The 23,176-nt window shown below is 39.3% G+C and overlaps 1 protein-coding gene across 1 annotated transcript in view; it reads right to left on the reverse strand.

Annotated features, from left to right (window-relative positions):
* Positions 1–11,448: 11,448 nt before the first annotated feature.
* LOC100756612 (ADAMTS-like protein 3) overlaps positions 11,449–23,176 on the reverse strand; it is a 297,381-nt gene continuing 285,653 nt past the window's right edge. Inside the window, exons 27-30 of the mRNA XM_035441640.1 lie at positions 22,396–22,600; positions 19,194–19,291; positions 13,589–13,800; positions 11,449–13,099 (exon numbers count right to left, since the gene is read on the reverse strand). Coding sequence (XP_035297531.1) covers positions 12,996–13,099; positions 13,589–13,800; positions 19,194–19,291; positions 22,396–22,600 — 619 coding nt within the window. The 3' untranslated portion in view covers positions 11,449–12,995. The remainder of the gene's footprint in view (positions 13,100–13,588; positions 13,801–19,193; positions 19,292–22,395; positions 22,601–23,176) is intronic.

The following is a 23,176-nucleotide window of genomic DNA, read 5'->3' on the forward strand; positions in this document are numbered from 1 at the left end:
CCTCTATTCAAGGACTCCAAACCTGCCACCTAATTCTAAACCTCAGTCTTTCTCCAGGTCTCCTTTAATTCTGGAGCTTCCACTGCTCACGTTGGCCAGTGGTCTCTCCAGGGCCCTCACAGGGCCAAGACTCAGCTGTTCTCCATGACCCCTTTAGATTTGCAGCTTCCTTGTGCCCAAAACCATTGTGAACATTCTTACACAATACCAAGTTCAGCTGCCATCTTGAGATGAAGCCCTAGACACTTATGAACCACAGGTTCTTGTGCTGATTCTAAGAGATACTTTGAAGATTTCACTTCAGTGACTGGCCTCTAATTAATCAAAGCAGCCCACCTGACCCAGAAGCTAGAGATCTTTACAAAATACATCACACAAATAGTCCTGACAGGCTTTACTTCCTCTGAAACTTCACATGCGAGGACTCCATCATCTGCCCTTAACACTCTTATCTTCCAAGTGCCTGCAAAACAGCCGATTGAACACTCAGTGGCTTTTCCAGCTCATAGTTCCAAATACATGGCCAGGTCTGTCACATCAATACCATATTGTTCAAATAGAAATTTCTGTTCTAGTTTGCTTCCTGTTGCTATGATAAACACTGGATAAAGGGGGTTATTTCATGTTATGGTCCGATATGAAGGGAAGTCTGCAGAAACTCAAAGTGGGAACCTAGAAGTATGAACAGAAGCAGAGATGGTGGAGAAACACTGTCTACTGGCTTGTTCATTGTTACGATAAATCTTGCCGCCAAAAGCTACCTGAGCCCTACTGCTACGTGGGTGGTCTCCGCCCAAGTTCTGCCCGCCTTGTGGATGGACAAAATAATACAGAGACATATTAGGTACAAAGCTGCTTGGCCAATGACTAGGATTCTCATCTGTTAGCTCAGTGTTAATTATCATAAACCTATATATTTTATAAGACTTATCTTATCGAATGCCTTGTTGGCATCCTCCCTTGCCGGTGGATCACATCCTACCACTGGAGGAAGAGTGAAGGGGAAAAGGAACCCTTCCTGTTTCTCCTTCGCTTAAATATGAGTCTCTTTGCTATGTCTCTTCCTGCCTGGATCACCACTTCTCTGCTACATTTCCCAGAATCCTCTTTGACTCCTAGTCCTGTCTAACTTGCTGTCTCATTGGCCAAACAATATTTTATTTAACAATCAATAAGATAAACATACACAGAAGTACTTCCCCCATCATCTCCTCTTTTCTGTCTAAAAGGATAACTTATCTTTTATAATAACTGAAGAAAACTATAACCATAACTATCTGTCTTCAACTCTATCAAAGACCACAGAAAGATATTATATAAACTCTAGAACTGACAGACACACCCGCTACCTGGACAGTCACCCAAAGTTCCTCTGTAATGTTGGGGCAGCCATCTTCAGCCCATAGGCCACAGTGTGTCTGGCACACTTCTCCATTTCAACAGGAACCCTTCAGTACTGTCTTGTTTTGTAAGTTCATCAGTCACTTTCTTATGGGTCCTGCATGCCCATTTTATACAGCAACAAACAGTCCAGGCAAGAGCAGTTTCTTGCCCAAATGGCTAATCTTGCCATGTTGAAAGCAAACTCCATAATGCATCCTCCTTTCTGACATAATTGGTGTGCCAGGAGCAGTTGTGTCTCACTGCCAAGAAAAACCCTAAACCATTTAAATGCCATATTTCTGTAGGTCTTTGAAAGGTTTGAAGAATACCTAACCATCACAAGTACATCTCTGTATATCTAGAAAACCTAACTAATCTAATTATAAGTTCTGACTATTATAGGTAAAAGATCTGTATAAACACAATACCTAAACAAGAGGAGACATATACATATAACAAAATTGACCTTAAGGTTGTATCAACAAATGGAAATCTATACCAATGCAAAGTATTCATTCCAATATCCTAGTCCCTTTTTTTTTCTTTAAAAAGAGATTGACTATGCTCATTGCCATTTATAACCAACCTCATTTAAATGACAGGGCAGGCTGTGGCGGTAGGTTTCCCTCTTTCTCTGGGAACCTTGGGGCATGGGGTCATCCCGCTCACTGACACCAGTTCATCATGGTTTTCTCAAGCTATTCTTATAAAACCTAGGACCACCTGCCCAGAGGTCCTATAGTGGGAAGGAACCTCTCATATCAATCATTAAAATCAAGAACGCCCACAGGGACTGAAGGCTTTGCTCAGTAGTTAAGAGCACTTCCTCTTGCAGAGGACTTAGCACCTACATTGGTTCATCCCTAATTGTATTCCCAGGAAATACAACAACATCTTCTGGCCTATGTAGGCATGCATATGGTCCACATATATATACACACAGGAAAACAGCATCCACATAAAATAAATGAATTTTTAAAAAGTCAAGGTGCCTGATTGTAGAGATGGCTCAGCAGTAAAAAGCACTAGCTGAGGTCCTGAGTTCAATTTCCAGCAACCACATGGCAGCTCACAATCAGAATGTCCTCTTCTTGCCTGCAGGAATACCTACAGACAAAGCACAAAAAATAAATCCTAAAAAAAGAAGCAAAAGTGCCTGAAAGCTGTGCCTACAAGGTCAATCCGATGGACGCATTTTCTCAATTGAAGTTTCCTCTTCCTCCATGACTCTAGCTTGTGCCAACTTGGGGGAAAAAAACCTAACAAGAACAAATCAGTATAATGCAGGTCTCATTAAAGAGACATTTTAGGGTAACAGCAATGGAAAATTAGCAGTCCTAATTCACTCACTTTTTAGATCTCTTCAAAATCCTATTTGGGAAAATACATTTACACATTTTAGAAAACCATTGGAAACCACTAATATTCAACACTCTGCCTGAGTTTAGAAGGAGGAGTTTCCATTAAGGCAAACTTGGATAATCCAGTATAGAGGAAAATTCAGGGTGAAAGTTTGATAGTATATCTCCACCTCTATCCTGTCTCATTTTTAAAAAATGGTATGTCTGTGCCTATGGTCACCTGATTTTTAACAAAGAAGCTAAAAACACACTGAAAAAAAAAGACAGCATCTTTAAACAATAGTGCTGGTCAAACTGGGTTGTCTGTATGTAGAAGAATGAAAATAAATCCATATTTATCAACCTATATGCAACTCAATTCTAAATAGGTCAAAGACCTTGACATAAGACTAGATAGCCTGAATCTGAAAGCAGAGAAAGAGGGAAATAGTCTTGTCATAGGAAAAAACTTTCAGAACACCCATAGCACAGGCACTAAGAACAACAACAAATGGGACCTCATGAAACTGAGAAGCTTCTGTCATTCAGACAAAAGGCAGCCTACAGAAGGAGAAAAGATCTTATTTTTACCAATTACATATTTGATGGACAGACATGTAAAATATATAAAGAACTAAAAAAATCTGTACATCAAGAAACAAATAACCCAATGAAAATTATTCAGGTTAAAATAATTTAAACAGAATTCTCCAAAGATGAAACACAAATGGTTGAGAGGGGAAGTTTAAATCAAAATTACTCTGAGATTTCATCTTACACCAGCTAGTCAGAATGGTCAAGATCAATAAGACAAATGGCATCTCATGCTGACAAGGATGTGGGGAAAGAGGAATACTTACCTCTTGCTGGTGGGAGGGCAAACTTGTACAGCTACTATAAAAATGTGATGGTTCCTCAGGAACTTGGGAATAGATTTACCTCAAGATCCAACTATACTACTCTTGGGCATATATCCAAAGGACTCTACATCATACTATAGAAATATTTGCTCATTCATGTTCATTGCTGCTCTATTCATACTGGCCAGAAATTGGAAATAGCCTAGATGTCAATCAACAAATGAATGGATAATGAAATGTTATACACTTACACAATGGAATATTATTATTCAGATGTTAAGAAAAATGAAATAAAATTCACTTGTAAATGGATGGAGCTTGGAAAAAGTCATCCTGAAATAACCCATACCCCAAAAGACAAATATTGTATGTTTTCTATTATATGTGGATGCTAGCCTTTAAAGCCTTTGATAGGTGTTCTCCAGTCCATAGAAGCACAGAGATTAGGTATAGAGTCAGAAACTAAGGGGGAGGGAAGTATCTCCTAAAGAAGGAGAAATAGAATATATATAGAGAGACATGGAGTAGACTGGAACAGGATTAAACAGGGATGGGGGATGAAAGAGATGGGTAAGAGAAGGAAGGTGAGGAGCAACTAACACTAAAGGCCATTTTGAGGAGCCATTTGTAAATCTACCATACATATATATATATATGTATATATATATATACATATATATATATATATATATGAATGGGTTACATCTAGTTGAATCACTGACCCAAAGGGCCCAAGTATCTTAAGCTGTATCCTTACCCACAAACTGATTGTAAGGTCTTTTTGCTGAAGATAACACATATCTCATTGAGCACAGAGAAGTCAAGTTGTTTCCTACCTACTGCCTTTACCCGTGTTGACTAGTGTTCATGGTACTGGAAGATACTCTGCATGCTATCAGAGGAGAAAGGTAACCATCACCCCAACTGTAAATCCTGCAATCTACAACGGCAATCTGCTGTGAGATATGCTGGTGCAATAGTGGCATAAATATAGGATTAACCAATCTCATTCTTATTGGATTTAAGGCCCGCCCCACAAGATGAAACCTATGCCTGACCCTGCTTTGGAGCTAAGAACCTGGGACTAGATAGGTCATGGTCCGAGGGGAAAACCAAATACTATTTTTCTGCTAAAAGAAATAGCAATAAAATGCCTCCTAATTGGACAAAGTGCACAGAGTGAGAAATTTGGGAACACTTAGTCCTAAATGGGATGTCTTCATCAAACCCTCCACTAAGGGCTCAGGGAGCTATGAAGAGGAGGAGGAAAAGATTGTAAGAACAAGAAGGAATGGATGATGCCAAAAAACAGTGTCTTCTAGACACAAATAGGAATAATGTATATCTGAACTCATAGAGACTGGCAGCCTGTACAAGTCTAAACCAGATAGAGTTCCAGTGCTGAGGAGAAGTGGACAGAAGCTCTAATCCCTCGTAAAAATGTCTCTAATTAGCATCTACTTGCTAAGGAAAAACAGTTTTTCCAAATGGTATCTCATTGGGTATATTAATCACAGTTATGGGTAGATCCCATGCCCAACAGTAGACAGTCCTCACAAAATGAACTCAATGCTATTTTTCGTAGACTTTTGGTAACAATTTGTTTTGTTTTGGCATTTTTGTATAATTGGACTTTTGTTTATATATTATGGCTTCCAATTTTGTGTTTTTATAGGTTTTGTGTATCTCTCTCTCTCTCTCTCTCTCTCTCTCTCTCTCTCTCTCTCTCTGTGTGTGTGTGTGTGTGTGTGTGTGTGTGTTTCTTGTGTGCATACATGTGTGTTATTATTCTGGTTTGTTTTCTTTACCTGTTAGTTTTCTAAAGAGAGAGAGAGAAAGGGTGCAGAGCTGCATGGGTCAGGAGATGGGGAGGATCTGGGGAGAATTAATGTAGGGGAAACCATGATCATAATATATTTTTCCAATAAAATATAGTAAGAGAATAAATTAAAACTTTTATGAATCATTGTCTTCTCAAATGTATATAACCTAACTACCCAAGGGTGGCATCTCCAACAGTGGCCTGGGCCCTCTTACATCAATCTCTAAGAATATGTCCCACAGGATTTCCTATAGGGAAATCTGAAGTCTAGTTCACATTATCCATCCTGACCCATTCTGAAGAAAAAAACAGCAACAAAGAAAACAAACAAAACAAACAACTTCAGAAATACATGAGGTATACAGCTGAACAGCACAAATTCACCAAGAGGTTATTACTAAATAATATTACTGATTACCAAAGGTGGCAGTTCCTTTTATCTGGAATGTCACACTAAAAAAATATCTTAAACCCACAATTTGAAAAGTTAGACCAAGAATTAGACATGTAAGACATGAAAGATTTATGAAATTGGCAGATTAAAACATCTATGATTATAATGATGAGGACAGCAATGGATAAAGCTGAAGCAAGCAAGAACAGGTAGACAAATATTCAGAGAGATTAACATTCTAAGAAAGAAACCACACAAGGAACACAGTAAAGGAACTCTTGACATGACCACACCATTGTATGGTTAGAGGAAAGGTTTTAATTGTCAGTAAAAGATCGAAAATATCCAGAGCATGGTAGTAGACTGGACAGGGCCAGGGCTATCGGCAAGAGAGGGGAGAAAAGCAGGAGAGCAGAGGATGGCAAGAGATATGAGATAGATAGATAGATAGATAGATAGATAGATAGATAGATAGATAGATAGATAGATAGATATGATGGATGGATGGATGGATGGATGGATGGATGGATGGATGGATGATGAAGAAATGGAGAAATGGGGGTGGACAGGAGATATAAAGAGAGCAGGGATCTTAGTGAGAACAGCCAGGATGCTATGGTAAGGGCTTTGAAATGTATGACAAATACTTGTGAATAGGGACGGGGGCGGGGAGGGGGGATATTGGAGGCCAGGATGACCTTTGATATGTAGCCATAAGTAAAAGTCATTGTGTACCTTCTGCTTGAGGTAAAGGAACTGATTCCTTTTGGCAGATGGTAACTGGTTTCACAAGTTCCTGAGGAATTCTGGCTTTATTTAAGCATCAGAAATCCTCCTAAAGTCCAGATAGAGCTGGGCCTAGATGTAATTTTGGACCAAGTCAGTGGGCCTGCCCTTTGTGAGTCAAGGGGGCAAGGGAAAATGAGGTGTCCTTTGGACCTGATAGAAACACTAAGAATTTTTAAAAGCAAAACAAACAAAAATAAATAAACAACAAAACAAAATGCTAGCAAAAATGAAGAAAGCCCTCGGTGGGCTCATTAGGAAAGTGGACAAGTGGATTCAACTGAGGAATCTCTCAGCTTGACAGTCTCTCCTCAAAATCATGAAAGTGAGAACAAAGAAAAACACTTTAAAGAAATGAATTTTCAAGAACAGTGACATAGCTACAAAAATGCAATGAACACATAATGGACATTTCAAAGAAGGGAATGGAACAGAAGTATTTGAAAAAGTAACAGCTGAAAATGTCTTCAAATTAATATGACATACCATACCATACCATACCACAGTCTCAGGACATCCCCAGACAACACCAAGGATGATACATGCAAAAAGCAATAGCTTGCTATGATAGTCTAGGCAAGAGTGTCACAAGCCAAGGTCAGCCTGGGCTACACCTTGGTGCTGAAGAGGTGGCTTGGTGGTTAAGAGCACTTCTTGCTCTGGCATACTTTGGTTTGGTTCCCAGCACCTATATGGCTGGTCACAACCACTTTAATTCCAGTTCCTGGGAAACAATGCCCTCTTCTGGCCTCCATGGGCATCAGGTACACATGTGGTACAAATACATACATGTAGGCAAACATTGACACACAGAAAAATAAACCTTTAAAAAACAAAACCCAAATAAATCCATCCAAACAGACCTACATGTATAATTTGTAAACTTTGAAAAAAATAAAGATAAAAATACTGAAAGAAAAAAACTTACCTATAGAGGAGTACACATGAGAGGTACCTCTAACTTTTCTTCAGAAATCATGCAAGAGCAAACATTTATGCCAGAAGATATAGACAATTTGAATAAGCCAATCTAGAAGTTGAAAAGAAATGAACATCTTCAAAAGCAGAGAGCAGTAGGGTGGATTTGTTCATTGGTCAACTCTACTAAAAGCTGGAGAAAATTATTCCAGCTCTGTACAGTCTTTTTCAAAGGCTGGAACACTTGCACATAGTTTTGGTAATATGCCTCAACTCATTCTAAGAAGCTAGCATCATCCTAACACCAAAACCAGACAAATATTACAAGAAAACCACATATCAGGATTACTCATAAACACAAAAATCCTCAACAAAATATTAGAAATTGGAATCTAACAATTTGTAGAATAATTAAACATCACCAATAAGTGGGATTTACCCTAGCTATACATGGCTGGTTTAACATTTAAAATTCTATTATTCTATAACAGAACTCATGTATGAAATTCTCAAAATAAATTAAAAAATTATAAGATGTCACTTCAGATATTTATTTATAAAAAGGTATTGATGTCAAATATTTTAATTACATTATTGTTAAGATTAAATAGATGAATTCATTTGAGCCTAATAGATCATAAGCAACTACTGTGCTGCTAAGTAAGATTGCAGAATTTAGGAGCTGTACAGAAGACTTTGTGGTTAAAATTAATTCTTTTTATTCCCAGAAGACCCAAGTTTGGTTCCCAAGATCCATTTGTATAAGCAGCTGTATAAGCAGCTGGAGGGAGATCTGACATTGTTGGCCTCCAAGGGCACTTACAAGAACATCTTTCCTCCCTCCCTCCCCCCACCCCCCCTCTCTCTCACACACACAAGCACACACACACTTTTAAAAGCAATGAAAAAGATTCTGGAATTTAGTTTGCTTATACCATCATATTAATATTTTTTAAAGTAAGGGATAACTCTCTAGTTATATGATTCCTGTGAGAAAATAATAGTTCCCTATTTTTATTTATTATTATATGACTCTCAGTAATTAGATTTAGAGAAAATTCTTCAACTGCATATAATATACCCAGGAACCTTTTAGCTAATATCATGCCTAATGATGAAAAACTTGAATCATTCCCATTAGATTAGGAATGAGGCAAGAATTACTTTACACACCCATTTCTAACAGACTAGAAGTCCAGGCTAATGTAGTAAGGCAAGAAAAGCAGCTAGAAATACACAGGATTGGAAGGAATCAAACTTTGTTCACTCATGACACAATAATTTATGTAGAACAACTCCCCCAAACTAAAGAACAATTTCTGGAAAGAATAAGTAATTATAATGTTGCCTACACAGTTGACATACAAAAGTCAATTACTGGGCTATGACTGTAGCTCTGTGGTAAAGCACTTGCCTGGGTCTGAGTTCAATCCCCAGTACTTCTGGGGGGGGTGTTTATTTCCTGCATGCCAACAAGAAGCAGGCACAATTTGAATTTAAAAACAACTCTATTTACATAAGAATAACTCAAAATTAATAAAATTGAACAGAATGTGTTCAAGATCCATGTGATAAAATCTACAAACCTTTGATAAAAGAACATTTAAATAGAGATATTCTCCATTAATTAATAGGCAGACCTATTATTATCATGATGACAATTCTCAACGTGACCTGTGGTTTCAATATAATACCCATTAAAATATTAGGAAGTTGCTTTATGAATTGTAGGAGAAATAAAGCCCTTGTACTCACAGACAAGCACTAGGGAAACATGCAAGGTTATTTCTGGGAAAGGGTGTGATTAATAACCTATATGGCCAGTGCTGTCCTCCCCAGACCCTTATCTTAAGCATTGTGAGCCTGCTTTCTCAGTCAATCTATAGGGCCCATGTTCTTCATAAAGGAAACAGATGTGGTTTACAGCTTGGTGACCTTTGCACTTATCTATATGACTGAGACCCACCAGATCTTTCCCAAGACCTTCAAAAAGATGTCACATGCAGTCAACTATAGAATCTATCTTTTCTTTCTTTCTTTCTTTCTTTCTTTCTTTCTTTCTTTCTTTCCTTCCTTCTTTTTCTTTCTTTCTTTCTTTCTTCTCTTCTTCCTTCTTTTCTTTTCTTCCTTCCTTTCTTTTTCTTTTTCTTTTTTTTTTGAGACAGGGTTTCTTTGTGAAACAGTCTTAGCTGTCCTGAAACTAACTCTGTAGACCAGGCTGACCTCAAGCTCACAGAGATTCACCTGTCTCTGTTTCCTGAGGGCTGGAATTAAAGGTGTTTGCCACCACTGTCTGGTTTATAGAACCCATCTTTATGGAAGAAGTCACATGCACTTTATGAAGAGTTTCAATGTAATCTTGTCTTAAGCTTTGTTGTACAAATGGGAATGAGCTAATTATCACCAGGAAACTTTTTTTCCAAATTGTGCTGTGCTTAAATATACCTGAAATAAACTACCCAGTGTCAGACTCTTGAAATTTGAACCAACACGCTCTACTAAGTCATGTGGAACTGGATCTCCTTCATGCCTCACATGGACCAGATCAACACTGCTGACCATGGTGTTCACAAAAAACCCCCACAAGGGATTCTGAAAAATATGATTTGAACATTATTATGGAGAGGTCAAGACACTTACTGGTCAATACAACATTGAGGGAGAACAAAAAAGTTGGTGGACTGACATTAACCAACCAAGAGACTTACCAAAATGACAACAGTCAAAATTACATTGGTAAAAGGACAGACAATAGATCCAAGGAACAAAATATAGGACCTGGACATAGACCTACATGAATACATCAAGTAATCTTTGAAAAATGATTAAACTAGTACAATGGACTAGTCTAGTCATTCAACAACTGGAAACAGAATTCCTGAACATATACATGCAAGAAATGAAAGTAGACCTACACCAAACAGGTATCTTTCACAAAATTAAAATGGGAAAGAGATGAAGAGTTAAAAGAAGATAGATTTTTTAGGATGGTAAAATGGACATGTTATTCTACATTTGCCAAGACCTTCAAAATGTGCAGTACCAAGAACAAACCCTAGTAGAAACAACAGACCAGTTATGAAGTGCCCATATATAGGATTCATGAATTACAGCAAATACAGAAATGTTGAGGGGATAGTGCTACTGTGGAGGTTATTCATGTTTTTAGGCAGGGCCTGTATTGGAAATCTGTACTTTCTCAAATTTGCTGTGAGCCTACTGCTAGTCTTTCAAATATATAAATAAAGGGGCATCAGTATGCTCTGCTATCTATGGATGTAACACCTACTTGTTCCTGCCTATTATCATCCCAGGATTCTACTAACTTTGCTATTTCCATTTTTGAAAGTGTGATTCATAGACATAAAGGATTGGGATGTAGAATTGGAGTGAACTTCTATGATCTCTCATTCTTGTAACTCATGCAAAGGACAATCTGGGATTTCAAACTCACAAAGGGAGCTACTACTGGACTAACAAGGGGACAGACAGGCAAGGAGACAGTTCCAAATTCTAGCAAAAGCACAACACAGAGAAGCCACCTAAGAATGCCACTGGATACTCAAAGTGAATTTATTTCTGAATTAAGGATCATCAAAGGGAAATATTAAATCATGTTATAAAAACAGTAGTAAAATACAGTACACAGGAATGCCATTTGAATGTTAACAGGATGAAAGTACAATAGCAACAGAAAGTTGGTTCATTAACCTTAAATACAAAGGTGAAGCAGTTTAATAACAAATTTTGTTAATATGAAAATATATGTCCCATATCTTTATTACATACTGTACAAAATAAAATATTGCACCTTTGAGTCACATAATAAATATATACAAAGAGTACTTTACAAATGATGTTTCTTTTAATTTAATAAGCTCAACAATCAAATGTGATTGATGACTAACCACTCAAGGGCTGGTGTGCTCTTGCTTTTGCCCTGTCTGTTCCAGACCACCGAGCCCTCCACCTCCAGTAGTGTTTGTCCCAGTGTCAGTGAGGCTGAAGTTGGAATGGAAGAGAGACCTGTGCTCAGATGATGGCTGAGAGGCTCAGCAAGCTTCTCCACAGACAAATCCAAAGCCACAATGCGCTGTTCACATGTTGATCAGGAGGTAGGTCCAATGCAACCTGCCTCAGGAAAGGTTGCGTTGTGTGCCAGGAGGCTGTGGGCACTACGTGTGCATGCAGTTGGAACACCCAGTAAAGAAGCAGGACCATCGTTTGGGGTTGTGTAGCATCTAAAGCCATAAATGGCAAGATATCATGGAAAGGTCCCCGTAGCTGAATCAGTTGTAGGAGTTAAAATTGAATGTTAGCCTCAACCTTCTTTAGCAGCAAAAGTGACCCCAATGTCATGAACACTAGCATTGGCCCAAGAGCTCCAACCCTGTCCTAAACGGGCCCTAACCTTAAGACCAGCTCTGGTCTTAGTCCTAATGTAACTTCTTTTCTCACCTAATTGAATCCTAGTGCTAGTTCAAGATGAATTCAACACTTCTTCCCAAAGCACAACCCAAATCCCAACTCTGGCTCCTAACCCCACAATTGTTGTTTCCAGGGTAATCCTAATTGATTTTGGATTTACCAACAAAATCACCTCAAATTAAAACAATCATTTACTATAAACGTTTTCTTTAATTATCATGTTTCTTATTTAGATTACTTTCTTATAAGCTTTCCAAAATAAAAATCATCAGGAATATTATTGTATGCATAAATTACATCTGATAAGGCTCTGATTTCTATGTGCAAGAGAATAGTGCTTAGAAAAACTTTCATTCACAGCTCTGAAAAGAAAGCTTTGAATATACTTCAAAATCAGTAGAAAAGGTTAGCTTTTCCTCTCATTTGATTTCCAAGATGCCTCATTTAGTCACAGACAGATTTCTGTAGTTATGAAAATGGCAGCCATGCCTACTGTGTTTTCTCCCATGGATGCTCTAAGGGTGAAGGTAAGATGCCATCTGCAGTGAATTCTTGGCTCAGCTGGTGTCATGAGCTGTCCATGGAAATTGCCTCTTCTCACGGTAAACTTAAGGATCTAGAAAAAATGCCATTAGTGCTGACATCTGAACAGCTACTGGGCCAGAGCCTTTAAATTGTAAATACCACACAAATGTGCTGAAACTCTGCAATGTGAGAGAAATCCTCAGCTGCAGTGTCTTTAGTATGGACCACTTTTGGCTGGTCTACAAATCACAGCAGGTGATGATGTGCTCACAATGAGGTCCCAGGAGCAAGGGCATGGCTGCTGATGCATTTTTTGCTAATCCTAGAATACATCATTTGAAGAAACTGTAATTAAAAAACCACCACTGGAAAAGCTAACTTTACAAAATTGGAGTAGGTTCTGCTTCTGCCTCAACCTCTGCTTCATCATAGACTCTAGAAACTTTAAGAAGTGTGTGGTTTTGAACCAGAGACATGGGGGAAAGAGCCTCTATATTTTTCTTTTCTCACCACAGCAGCATCAGAACCCCACCAACACTTTATTCTTGGCATGACTGACAGCACCTTTGTTTGTAGAGGGCCACAGAGCACAAGTTAAGGTGCTTTACGAACATACAGTAGTGAGTTGTATCGGTGCAGTTTCCTGCAAAAGAAGAGAAAAGAATCCATAGCATGTGGTTCATTAGAGAAAATGCCTGGTGCAACTGCCTTGCACTATGTCAGAAACAATGGGCTCACTTCTCCACTTGGCCAACTGGTTTCCTGAGATCCTCACAGGTCCTCTGACCCAGGCTGCTACTTTCACAGCTGAGGGTAGGGGTTACTCTTGTAGGGCCACAGGCCCCTCGGAAAACTTAAGAAAGCCTCATATTTGCCCCCTAGGAAAGTAACATGAAATATATTCACTATGTAATTTTAGGACATTTGTTTACCTATACAAGCCCATTGGCTCAGTCTTAGCAGAGGAAACTGCTAAGGAAAATGTGTGTGGCCTGCCTGCTACTCCTTCTAGAATTAGTGCTGCTGGCTGTGCCCCCATTGCTCCTATGTGACAAGCATGAGGTAGGCACATTAGTGTCTGGATTTTGACAAGGCTTATGGGGAGCTGATGATACCTGAGAGGGGTACGTACTATCACAGGAAGGTCCAAGACAGTGCCTCCAGGAAGCTGGTTTCATCTGCACACAATGTCTGTCAGCCATGGGTTTGCAGTTCCCTGTGTAAATGCAGTCGACTTTGCGAGACTGGAAGCCCCTGCCGCAGGCTACTGTACAGGGCTTCCAGGGCCCTACACGCCAACATGTCTCACAGGGCCCTGAGGTACAGTTCCTCCTAAAGGCAGGTCTGAAATGAAAAAAAGAGAAAGAAATGTAAAATGGGAGATGCCACTTTTTGCTGGCATCAATCAAGCCCTTTCTCCTACTATGAGTTCCATGTGCCAGAGGCTTCCTCAGAAAACAAATTTGCACTGTCCATAGCTGGATAAGCAGAGTAGTAGGACTTTCTGACCACAGTAAAGATAAGTAGATACCTGAGAATACTGACCCTTCCCCAGATATTGGAAATGACCTGAAAATACTGATTGTTCCCCAGATGTTGGAAATGACCATATAGTCCACCCACATTATCATTAGATATGCTAAGAAGGTTCTGGAAATGGGCAAACATATTTTATAATAGGAAGAGAGGAAGATTTACTTTAGAAAAAGGGGTCATAGCATTTATTTAAGACTTAGAGTATGAAGCAAATGCAAATGAAAAAGTAGAAATGGAAAAGTACCCTCAGTACTGAAATGAAGTTGAAAAGTGTATGGAGAGAGCCAATGAGTGGCTGAGATGCCACAGTATGTGGCAAGAAGAGAGCACTGGCCTGTGAGAAGCCAGTGGTGACTGTTCACACTCAGGTGTGTGCAAGGAAAATCAAAAGGGTGTGAAATCACTGCAAAGGAACCCTTACCACCAGGAAAGGCATTGGTGCTCCATTGATGGTGAGCACAAGGTCTCTGCCTCCTAGAGTGTTCTATCTAAAACCAAGACCTGAGCTAGGCCTGGAAGCACAAGGTGTGTAATTCCAGCTACATGGGAGTCTGAAGTAAGAGGACTCAAAGGCCAAGTTTTGCCTCAGCTACAGAAAGCCCTAAATTAAAACAACAACAATAACAACAAAATGACCTGGGGATATAGTTAGTGGTAGATCACTTGCTTAGTATGCACAAGGCCCTAGATTTAATCACCAACACTGCTACACACACACACACACACACACACACACACACACACACACACACACACGTCCCCTGCCTCTATACCATACAATATAGGTGGCACCTTACCCAATACCTGAGGCTTAGCATCTCCCCTGAAACGTGATCTGACAAAGAAGACATGGCCACAAAAGCTGCATGTTCTCAGGGACTTCCAACATCAAATCAATGTATACCCACAAACAGCCTATAATCTGGAGCAAATCAATTTATGTTAGGAAGAGAGTTATTACAATGGCCACGATAAGCCACTTCAAAATTGTTAACAAGCCTTCTGTTGTTGTTTATAAATCCCCAAACATTCAGCTATAACAAGAATGTATAGTCCTGCAATGTTGTCTGCCACTGGGTGTGTGCTCACATTCATATTTAGGCCACATACAGATTCTTCACCAGTGATTACAAAGATCAATTTACTTGAAAAGTGGGATCTGAAATAGAAAGGAAATTCATTGGTTACTAATGTTTGGAAAGACAATGACCTCAGAGGACAGCATCTCAGCAGATATACTCAGACATATCGCCCCAGAAGGTACATTTGCAAGGTAGGAGACAGTCTCTATCCCCAAAGATGACTGGGAGAAGATCCTAACTTGAAGTGCTTCAGTTGTTGTCTTTCTTTTTGAAATCTGGAAGATGTGGAACAAAAATAAAGGGATAGTAGTGTCTGCCACATAGACCAAAGAGGTCAAAGGCTGTTTAGAAAAAGCCAATAATAACCAAAAACCAAAAGCTGAAGAGATGAGAGAAGAAAAACAAAGCTGACAACTTCCCATTCTCCAGTTACAGTCCCTTCTGATCTACCAGAAGCACCATTGAACTCCCTTGTCATTATTGTAACTAAATTATACCAGTTTATAACCAGCATCTCTTCTAAGGAATGTTGAACTATTACTGGAACTATAAGAAAATGGAATGTGAAAGCCTGACTTATGAAGGAGTTACACAAAGTGGGAATCGGTACTTGGATTCACCAGTAGGCGGAGACACCATCAAAGGGTTTAACTAGGAAACAATACTGTCCCACATAGTTGGCTGTAAGATTTAGGGAAGAGGGGCCAGAAAGGATTGTCCTGTTAATTTCTCTTGTTTTCTCAGTGGGTATAAATCTTAACGTCCCAAAGTTGAGTACTTTGAGAGCAGACTGAACACTCCCTGGATTTCCCTTACTCCAGAGATCAGCTTCCTACAAATACTTACAGAATAGATTCAAGAGGTTAGTAAATGGATGCTCACAAGTGTTAGGTGATCCTGTAATACTAATAAGGCTTTGCTGTCTTTTCAGAAACTTTTGTTTCTGACCTGAAGGGACTTAAGTGATTCAACTGTTTCCTCTTTATTGATGGCAAACCCTGCCTAAATCCAAAGGATGAGAGGCCCAGGGAACTATTAACCAACACAGAGGCCAAAGCCCAGGCCCTCTTGGAGGCTGAAAACCAAAGACCAAAGTTGGTTTAGCTGAGGGCATCAATCTTCAGAGCAGGGAAAAATGACTTGGAATGGGGAGACCCAAGTCAGGTAGAGGTTGTGTAGACACCAACAATACAAACACAGTTTGGCGTCACATGTTTATGAATGTATGATGACAATAGGAATCGTGAAGTGACTGTCCTACTAATGTGCCTCAATTTCTCACTTTTACTGCTTCAAATAATCCTCATACCACCAGACAGATGGAGCTATCAATTCTAAGGGCTGTCAAGGGAGTCCAGACTACTTCTACTCCTACAGTTCCCAGGATTTCTACAATACTACTCAATAAAGCCCACACATCCTGAGCCTTCCTGGGGGTTACAGAAGATACCAGAAGACAGACCACCCACCACCACTCTCTACCCCAGCCCCAATGTGATATCCTGTAAAACACCATCCCACATCTTCTGAGCCTCTGCTGTGGCCTCTGTGCTGTCTCTACTCCAGCCCGTTGCTCCTCTCTAAGCACTTTGAAGATACGAATATCTAAGGCCATCTTCTCCATCTTCTAATCAAACCCACAGACAGCAATCATACCAATCCAGCAGATATCTGTGGGGAGAACTAGGCTATAAAACTTCAGAGAACCCCCTCTCAGCAGCTCTCTCTACTAATCAACTTAGTCCTCTATCCTCAAACTACCAGACACATGAAGCAATGTAACAGCCCTGGAGAACACCAGGTTATGACACAGGTGGGCCAGTCTGGCAGAGAAAAGCCATACAAAGCAAATGAAAGACATTTGACACCTTCACATAAGAACAGCTTTGGGAAATTTTCATTTACTATTCTAATCAAATCTCCTCTTTGATTTCACTTCCATATCCTTTGTGTAAGATACCATTTGATCAGATTTGGAGCCACCTGATAGGTCATTCCATGCCCCCTTTCCTTCTTTTATATTTTCTGCCCCTTGTTTTTGCTGCTTTTGATTGAACCTGTAAGGTCTATCTAAGGACTATCAGGATGAAATAGCAAGATCATATATATATATATATATATATATATATATATATATATCATATATGAAAGAAAAAGGGAGGCAGAGTAATGATATATATATGTATATATATGTATATATACATATATATATTTGAGAGATGAGAAGAGAAGAGAAGAGAAAAAAGAAAAGAGGAAAGGAAAGGGAAGAAAAAAGAGAATTCAGGGAAGGAGGAAGTAGAGTTGAACAAGTAGCCCCACATTAAACATTTTGGTTAGCCTTCTCCCTAGAAGCAAGTAAAGTCTGAATTACAGTAGTAGCTGACTAGGTTTGCATTTGCACAACCACCTTGATCTGTAGCATGGAGACCGTCCTGGAAAAAAGAAGAATGGAGAAAGGGAGACCAACAGGATGAATGTGGTTTGGTCAAGGGTGATAGTGGACAAAATGAAAAAAAAAAGGAAGGTGGATTCAAGAAAAAAGGCAGAAGGGGTCAAAACTACATATAAAACATTACAGAAAAGAACTCTATCATATTAATTAAAAATTGAAAGATTAAACACCTATCTAATGTTAATGAAATGGAGATAACTCTCATATTGTTTAGATAGTTTGATGGTAATTTGGAAATATCCAAGGGAGCATGTTTACAAATTCACTTTGATTTCTAAATATCTACCCCATAAAAATGTAACTGAGTGTAAAGACATACGTTGTAAGATGTTTGTTACAGCATCTGTTTATAAGGGCAAAAAATTAAAACAATATACTATTATAGACATAATGGAATATTAAATATCATAAATAAAGCCAATGTGTGCCAAGATAGAATATGTTTATAATGTATTCTTAAATATAAAACTAAGTTTCAGAAAAATGTGTAGTATGTTAAAATAAAAGGCTCCATCCATATATGCTTTTGGGTTGTAAATATGTCCTTATGACAGCAAAGAGAAACATCTGGGATGGTGCACATCTGTGTGTGGTCTCTATCTTCTCAGTAAAGTAGGAAACTAAGTTGTCTGTTGAGAATGAGGGCAGCTGCTACAAATATTTTCCATTTGAGGAGAATGATTCTGGCTTGAAATCACCTTGTGAGAATAGGAAATACTGCTGACTCTACATTGCCAAACCATACTGAAGGCTCAGAACAGCAACCAAGCCAATAGTCAAGGTCATTCCACCTCTTCAGCAGAATTCAAGATGTGGAGCAGTAAGAAAGTATTAGATATGGGGTGTTCTCTATGAGCAGGACTGCTTTGGTGCTGACACTCTGCTCACTAATTGTAACATTTTAACTTCAGGATCACATGCATGATAACATTGCATTTGCAATATAGACAGTTACGTAGTCCAAGGTCACGCATAAAAGAACAATGGAATGAAAATTCCCTGGTGTTGCATAACTTGCAGGTTCCCTCACACTTGGGATGGCTGGGAGATTATCTTCTAGGATAGTAGAGCCAACAGATGGAGGCTGGCCATCCAGGTGCTCTCATGAGTCAAGTTCTACTCTACCACCTGTCCATGCAGACATCCATGCAAGAGAAAAACAGCCCCCTTGAAAACTAAATCATTATGCTAATATCCAAATCAGCACAGCTTCTAAATAGGAATGAATCATTCACTGAAAATAGGAAAATTTAGCCTGTAAAGCCAACTAAAATATCAGGCTTGAGAAAAAAATATATTTAAAACATATACATGACACGTCATGTATATAACACACACACACACATATATGTGTATGTATGCAAACACATATGCACATACACATATGTACATACATATGTTTACAAATCTATTTGGGGGCCCCCTTTTCCCCTTTAGAGTATTTTCTCTTTCTGTTTAACATCCAAATAACTGTCAGTAGGAATAGTGTTTATCGACCATATTTCAGTATAATGCATACTATCAAGGATGGCATTAAATACATCATAACTGGCTAGAAATTTTCAATTATGAGAAGTGACAGAAACTAGGAATAATTCCATTTCACGCAGTTCTGGTCCCTGAAGGTGCAAGGGGAGGTGTGTGCCGCACTGGGCTGGGGTCAGTACCTCTTTTTGTCCTCACAGTCAGAGATGGAGCTGTTGTGGGCACAGGGTGTGTGGCGCTGCTGTGTTCTCTTGGCATAGCCCATGCAGCGTCCAGGACACTAGAACAGAAGCATAGTGCAGTGTTGAAGCACCCTGAACACCCAGGCACACTGTGTGTGCTGAGATCCCTACTGAAGTGGATTGGCCAAGGACAAGTTACAGGGGGCCATCTGTCCCTATGGCGAGGGGTATAATTAGCTCTGCAGACAGACCTATGCCCCCACCCCCGTTCTTTATTCCCTGAAACTCAGACCACCTGGGGGAAAGGGAAAGGTTGGGCTAAAGCTTAAGTATGGAAACAGCAATATTTAAAACAATTAGTGAAGCCAAAGTTTTTTGTTTTGTGGTGTGTGTGTGTGTGTGTGTGTGTGTGCGCGCGTGCGTGCACATGCACCTTGTTTTTTTGTTTGCTCTGAGCAAAGATGGAGGCACCTGTGCTAAGGCAAGTTCAGCTACTGGAGAAACAACTCCAGCTTGATTTGCAGCCCTTGAATTTTTGCACAGCTGTAACACCCATCAAGTTTCCCTCATCATAGTATGCATGTAAAAGTCTGTTACATTTTTATTACTGTTATAATGAGCTCTCTGGTGAGGTCAGAATTTTGCGGTGTATGTTCTAAGTGTAGTCTTTGATTTTTCTTACCTTACCTAACTGATTTTTCTCATACAATCTTTTTATGTTATAGCTATATTTTATTGGGCTTTAATTCACCTGCCATATAATTATCAATCATTTAAAACACTCATTGTAATGGCTTTCAGACTTGCCACACCACAGTCAAGTTTGGAACATTATCATCATCCCTCACAGAAACCCAGAGCCCTCAGCAGTCCTTCCTCACCTAGCAGGCCTAGGCAGCCACAAAGCTGCTTCTTGTCTGACAGATTTACCTACTATACACACAGCAGTGTAGTCCTGTGTTTGACTTCTTTTATTTGTCTTGAGATGCTCCAGGTCTGGCCATGGTATAGAATGTGCCAGTCCCACATTCCTTTTAACGATATTAGTTGTACTAACACGCCACAAGCTCAGATACGTTGGCACTTGCCTCATCATTTTGGCAGTTGTGTTACTGTTATTTGTGTTGTTTCTGCTGCTTGGTTATTGTGAGTAATTAGGTTATCACCTCTATCTGTAAGTGTTTGTATGGTGTTTTCACTGCTCTAGGATACACACCTAGCAATGGAACTTCTGGGTCATCCTCAAGTTCATGTTAACCCCTTAGGAACCTGCAGATTGTTTTGTGATGAGGCTGTACCATTTTACACCCTGTCTACAGTCCTGTAGGCTCCAGTTCTGCATTCTCTGGTCAAACTGTTTTTAAACAATGCAAAAAATGCCTGCAATGTGGCATTGAGCTGTGGTTTAAATCTAATTTCTAGGTCCTTATAGTGCTGATATTTCCATTTAACAAAATAAAAGGTCCTCTATTTGTCCAACTTTTAATTTATTGATTTTAATAGTATACTATCTTTTAACATTTATTTTATATATGAGTGGTTTTGCCTGCTTGCATGTGTGCACACCACTTGTGTGCCTCATGCTCATGGAGGCCAGAAGAGGACACTGTATCACTCAGAACTGGAGTTAGCAATGGTTGTGAGCCATCATGTATGTTTTGGGAAGCAAACCTATGTCCTATGGAAGAGAAGCCAGTGCTCTTAACCTCTGAGCCATCTCTCCAGCCCCAATGTACTATATTTTTCTTTAAAATTTTCTATACATTGCAAACAAATTTCTTAGGTATTTTTCTTTATAATTTTGTTGGCTTTTTAAAGACAGGTTATTTATAGGTAACCTGGACTGGCTTTGTATCCCAGGCTAGCTTGAAATTTGCCATTCTGACAGTCTGCTACGCTCAAAATCAGTGCTCTAGTCAGCACTCATCAGAGAAGCTTCTGCCTGTAGCAGAGCAGATGGGAACAAATACAGAGACCCACAGTCAGATATTATGCAGAGAGAGAGAGACCTTAGAACATAGCCCTAAACAGGAAGTTTCCATCAAATCCTTCCCCTCAGGCCTCAGAGAACCCTGAGGAAGAGGATGTAGAAAAAGTGTAAGAACCAGAGGGGATGGAGAACACCAAGGAAACAAAACCCTGTAAACACAAGAGGACAGGCCCCCTTATGAACTAACAGAGATTGAGGCAGCATGAATGGAAGCCCCACATCAACCTGATGCAGATAGGATCTTAGAGCTGAAAGAAGTAGACACATGCCTCATCTCTAACCCAGAAGCTATCTCCAATTGACCACCACTTTCAAATGAAAATTTAGTTTTCCCCAGGGTTCGCACTCTTAAGGGTAGACTGTACACCCACCCAGTAGTATGACCAACAGAAAATGAACTCAATGGCATCTGTGAAGGTTCCATGTCTCTTAACGTCATGTCAGGTTTGTTTGCTTGTTACAATTTTATTTCTCTGTTTTAATTAATTAGTTATATTTCTTATTACACCACAGGTCCTTTGCATATATATTATGGCTTCCAGATGTATTTTTATGGGATTCCTAAATGTGCAAACAAGTTGGTCTCTATGTCTATATCTGTTTCTTGTGCCTTTTCTTGGGCTCTTTTCCTTTTGTTTGTTTTGTCCTATTCTGATGTGTTAGTTTTTGTTTTATCTTATTATATTTTATTTATTGTATTATTAGCCCCTAGAAACCTATTACTTTTTTTAAATGAGAGATAGGAAGGGGGTGGGAAGAAACTGGAAAGAGTAGGAGAGGGGAAACCATAATCTGAATATATTATATGAGGAAAAGTATATTTTCAATAAAAGGGAAAATACATGGCCCACTAATAATTTTAAAGTATCCATGACAACATTTTAACCTATATATTTTGTTTTGATAATGGCTCAACAGAACACATTTATCTTGCACAACTTTGTACTCTTTAAGGTCACACCCTTGTTCCCCTGCCACTCAGCTCTTTAAAACTACTGTTCTATTCCCTGCTTTTATGAACTTGATTAGACTCATGAACAAGAGGAATCATAGTCTTCGTTTTCTGTGCCTGGATTACTTCATATGGTCACAAACATATGATATCATTTCAATGTTGAATAAATCCTTCAAGTTAGATATTCTAAAACAATTTGAAAGTTCATTAGTAACAAAGATGTGATTACAGATAATACTGCCAATACCTAAGGTTACCTGGTTTCCTTGGTCGATGGCCTGTTGAACACATGGACGGACTGAACACGATTTTCTCCCCAGAGGCCTGTCTCTAGGAGCACATGCCCTTGGGGACACCACCTGTACAGTCCCATTGGCTTTTGTCTGTTTGCATGTCACTTGCCGACTGTGAAATCCTTCACCACAAGACACAGAACACTCTGACCACACACTTGTAAACCACCTAGGAACAAAAGCTACAGGACCTTAGCAAGGGCTGTCATGAAAAGGCTCATTTGTTGATCTTAACACTATGGTGGTGTCAGGGGAGTCTCATGTCTCTTCAGGACAAGGTTGCAGCACAGGTGACTTCCAGTCTTCCTCCTCCCCTCCCCTCAGGAACAGCAGTGTCACTAGGTTGAAAGAACCAATGTAGTGATAAATGTGCCACCTACGAGGTTTAATAGAGAGTTGTCACTCTACACCAATTGTCAATGTACACATTTCCCTGTGGATTTGTATCATGATATTTATGTTTTCTCAAGGGTGATTCTTATATGACATGTTCCATTTAGAAATGATAGTAGTTACTAAAAGATATGGCAGGTAGAATGCCTTCAACATTGTCAGTCCTTCCAAGGACATGCTTCAAAGCAGCTGTTGTATCTGACATAGTGACTCTGCTTCTCACAGTCTTCTGAGGCATGGGCAACCACCTGCAGTGTGGGTGTGGACATTTGTATAGGAAATGGAACTATAGAACAACAATGTTCTCCTATTTAAGACAATCTCTATCATTTTTATGAGAGAGAGAGAGAGA

The sequence above is a fragment of the Cricetulus griseus genome, chromosome 3 (genome assembly GCF_003668045.3).
Source record: "Cricetulus griseus strain 17A/GY chromosome 3, alternate assembly CriGri-PICRH-1.0, whole genome shotgun sequence".
NCBI classification, from domain to species: Eukaryota; Metazoa; Chordata; class Mammalia; order Rodentia; family Cricetidae; genus Cricetulus; species Cricetulus griseus.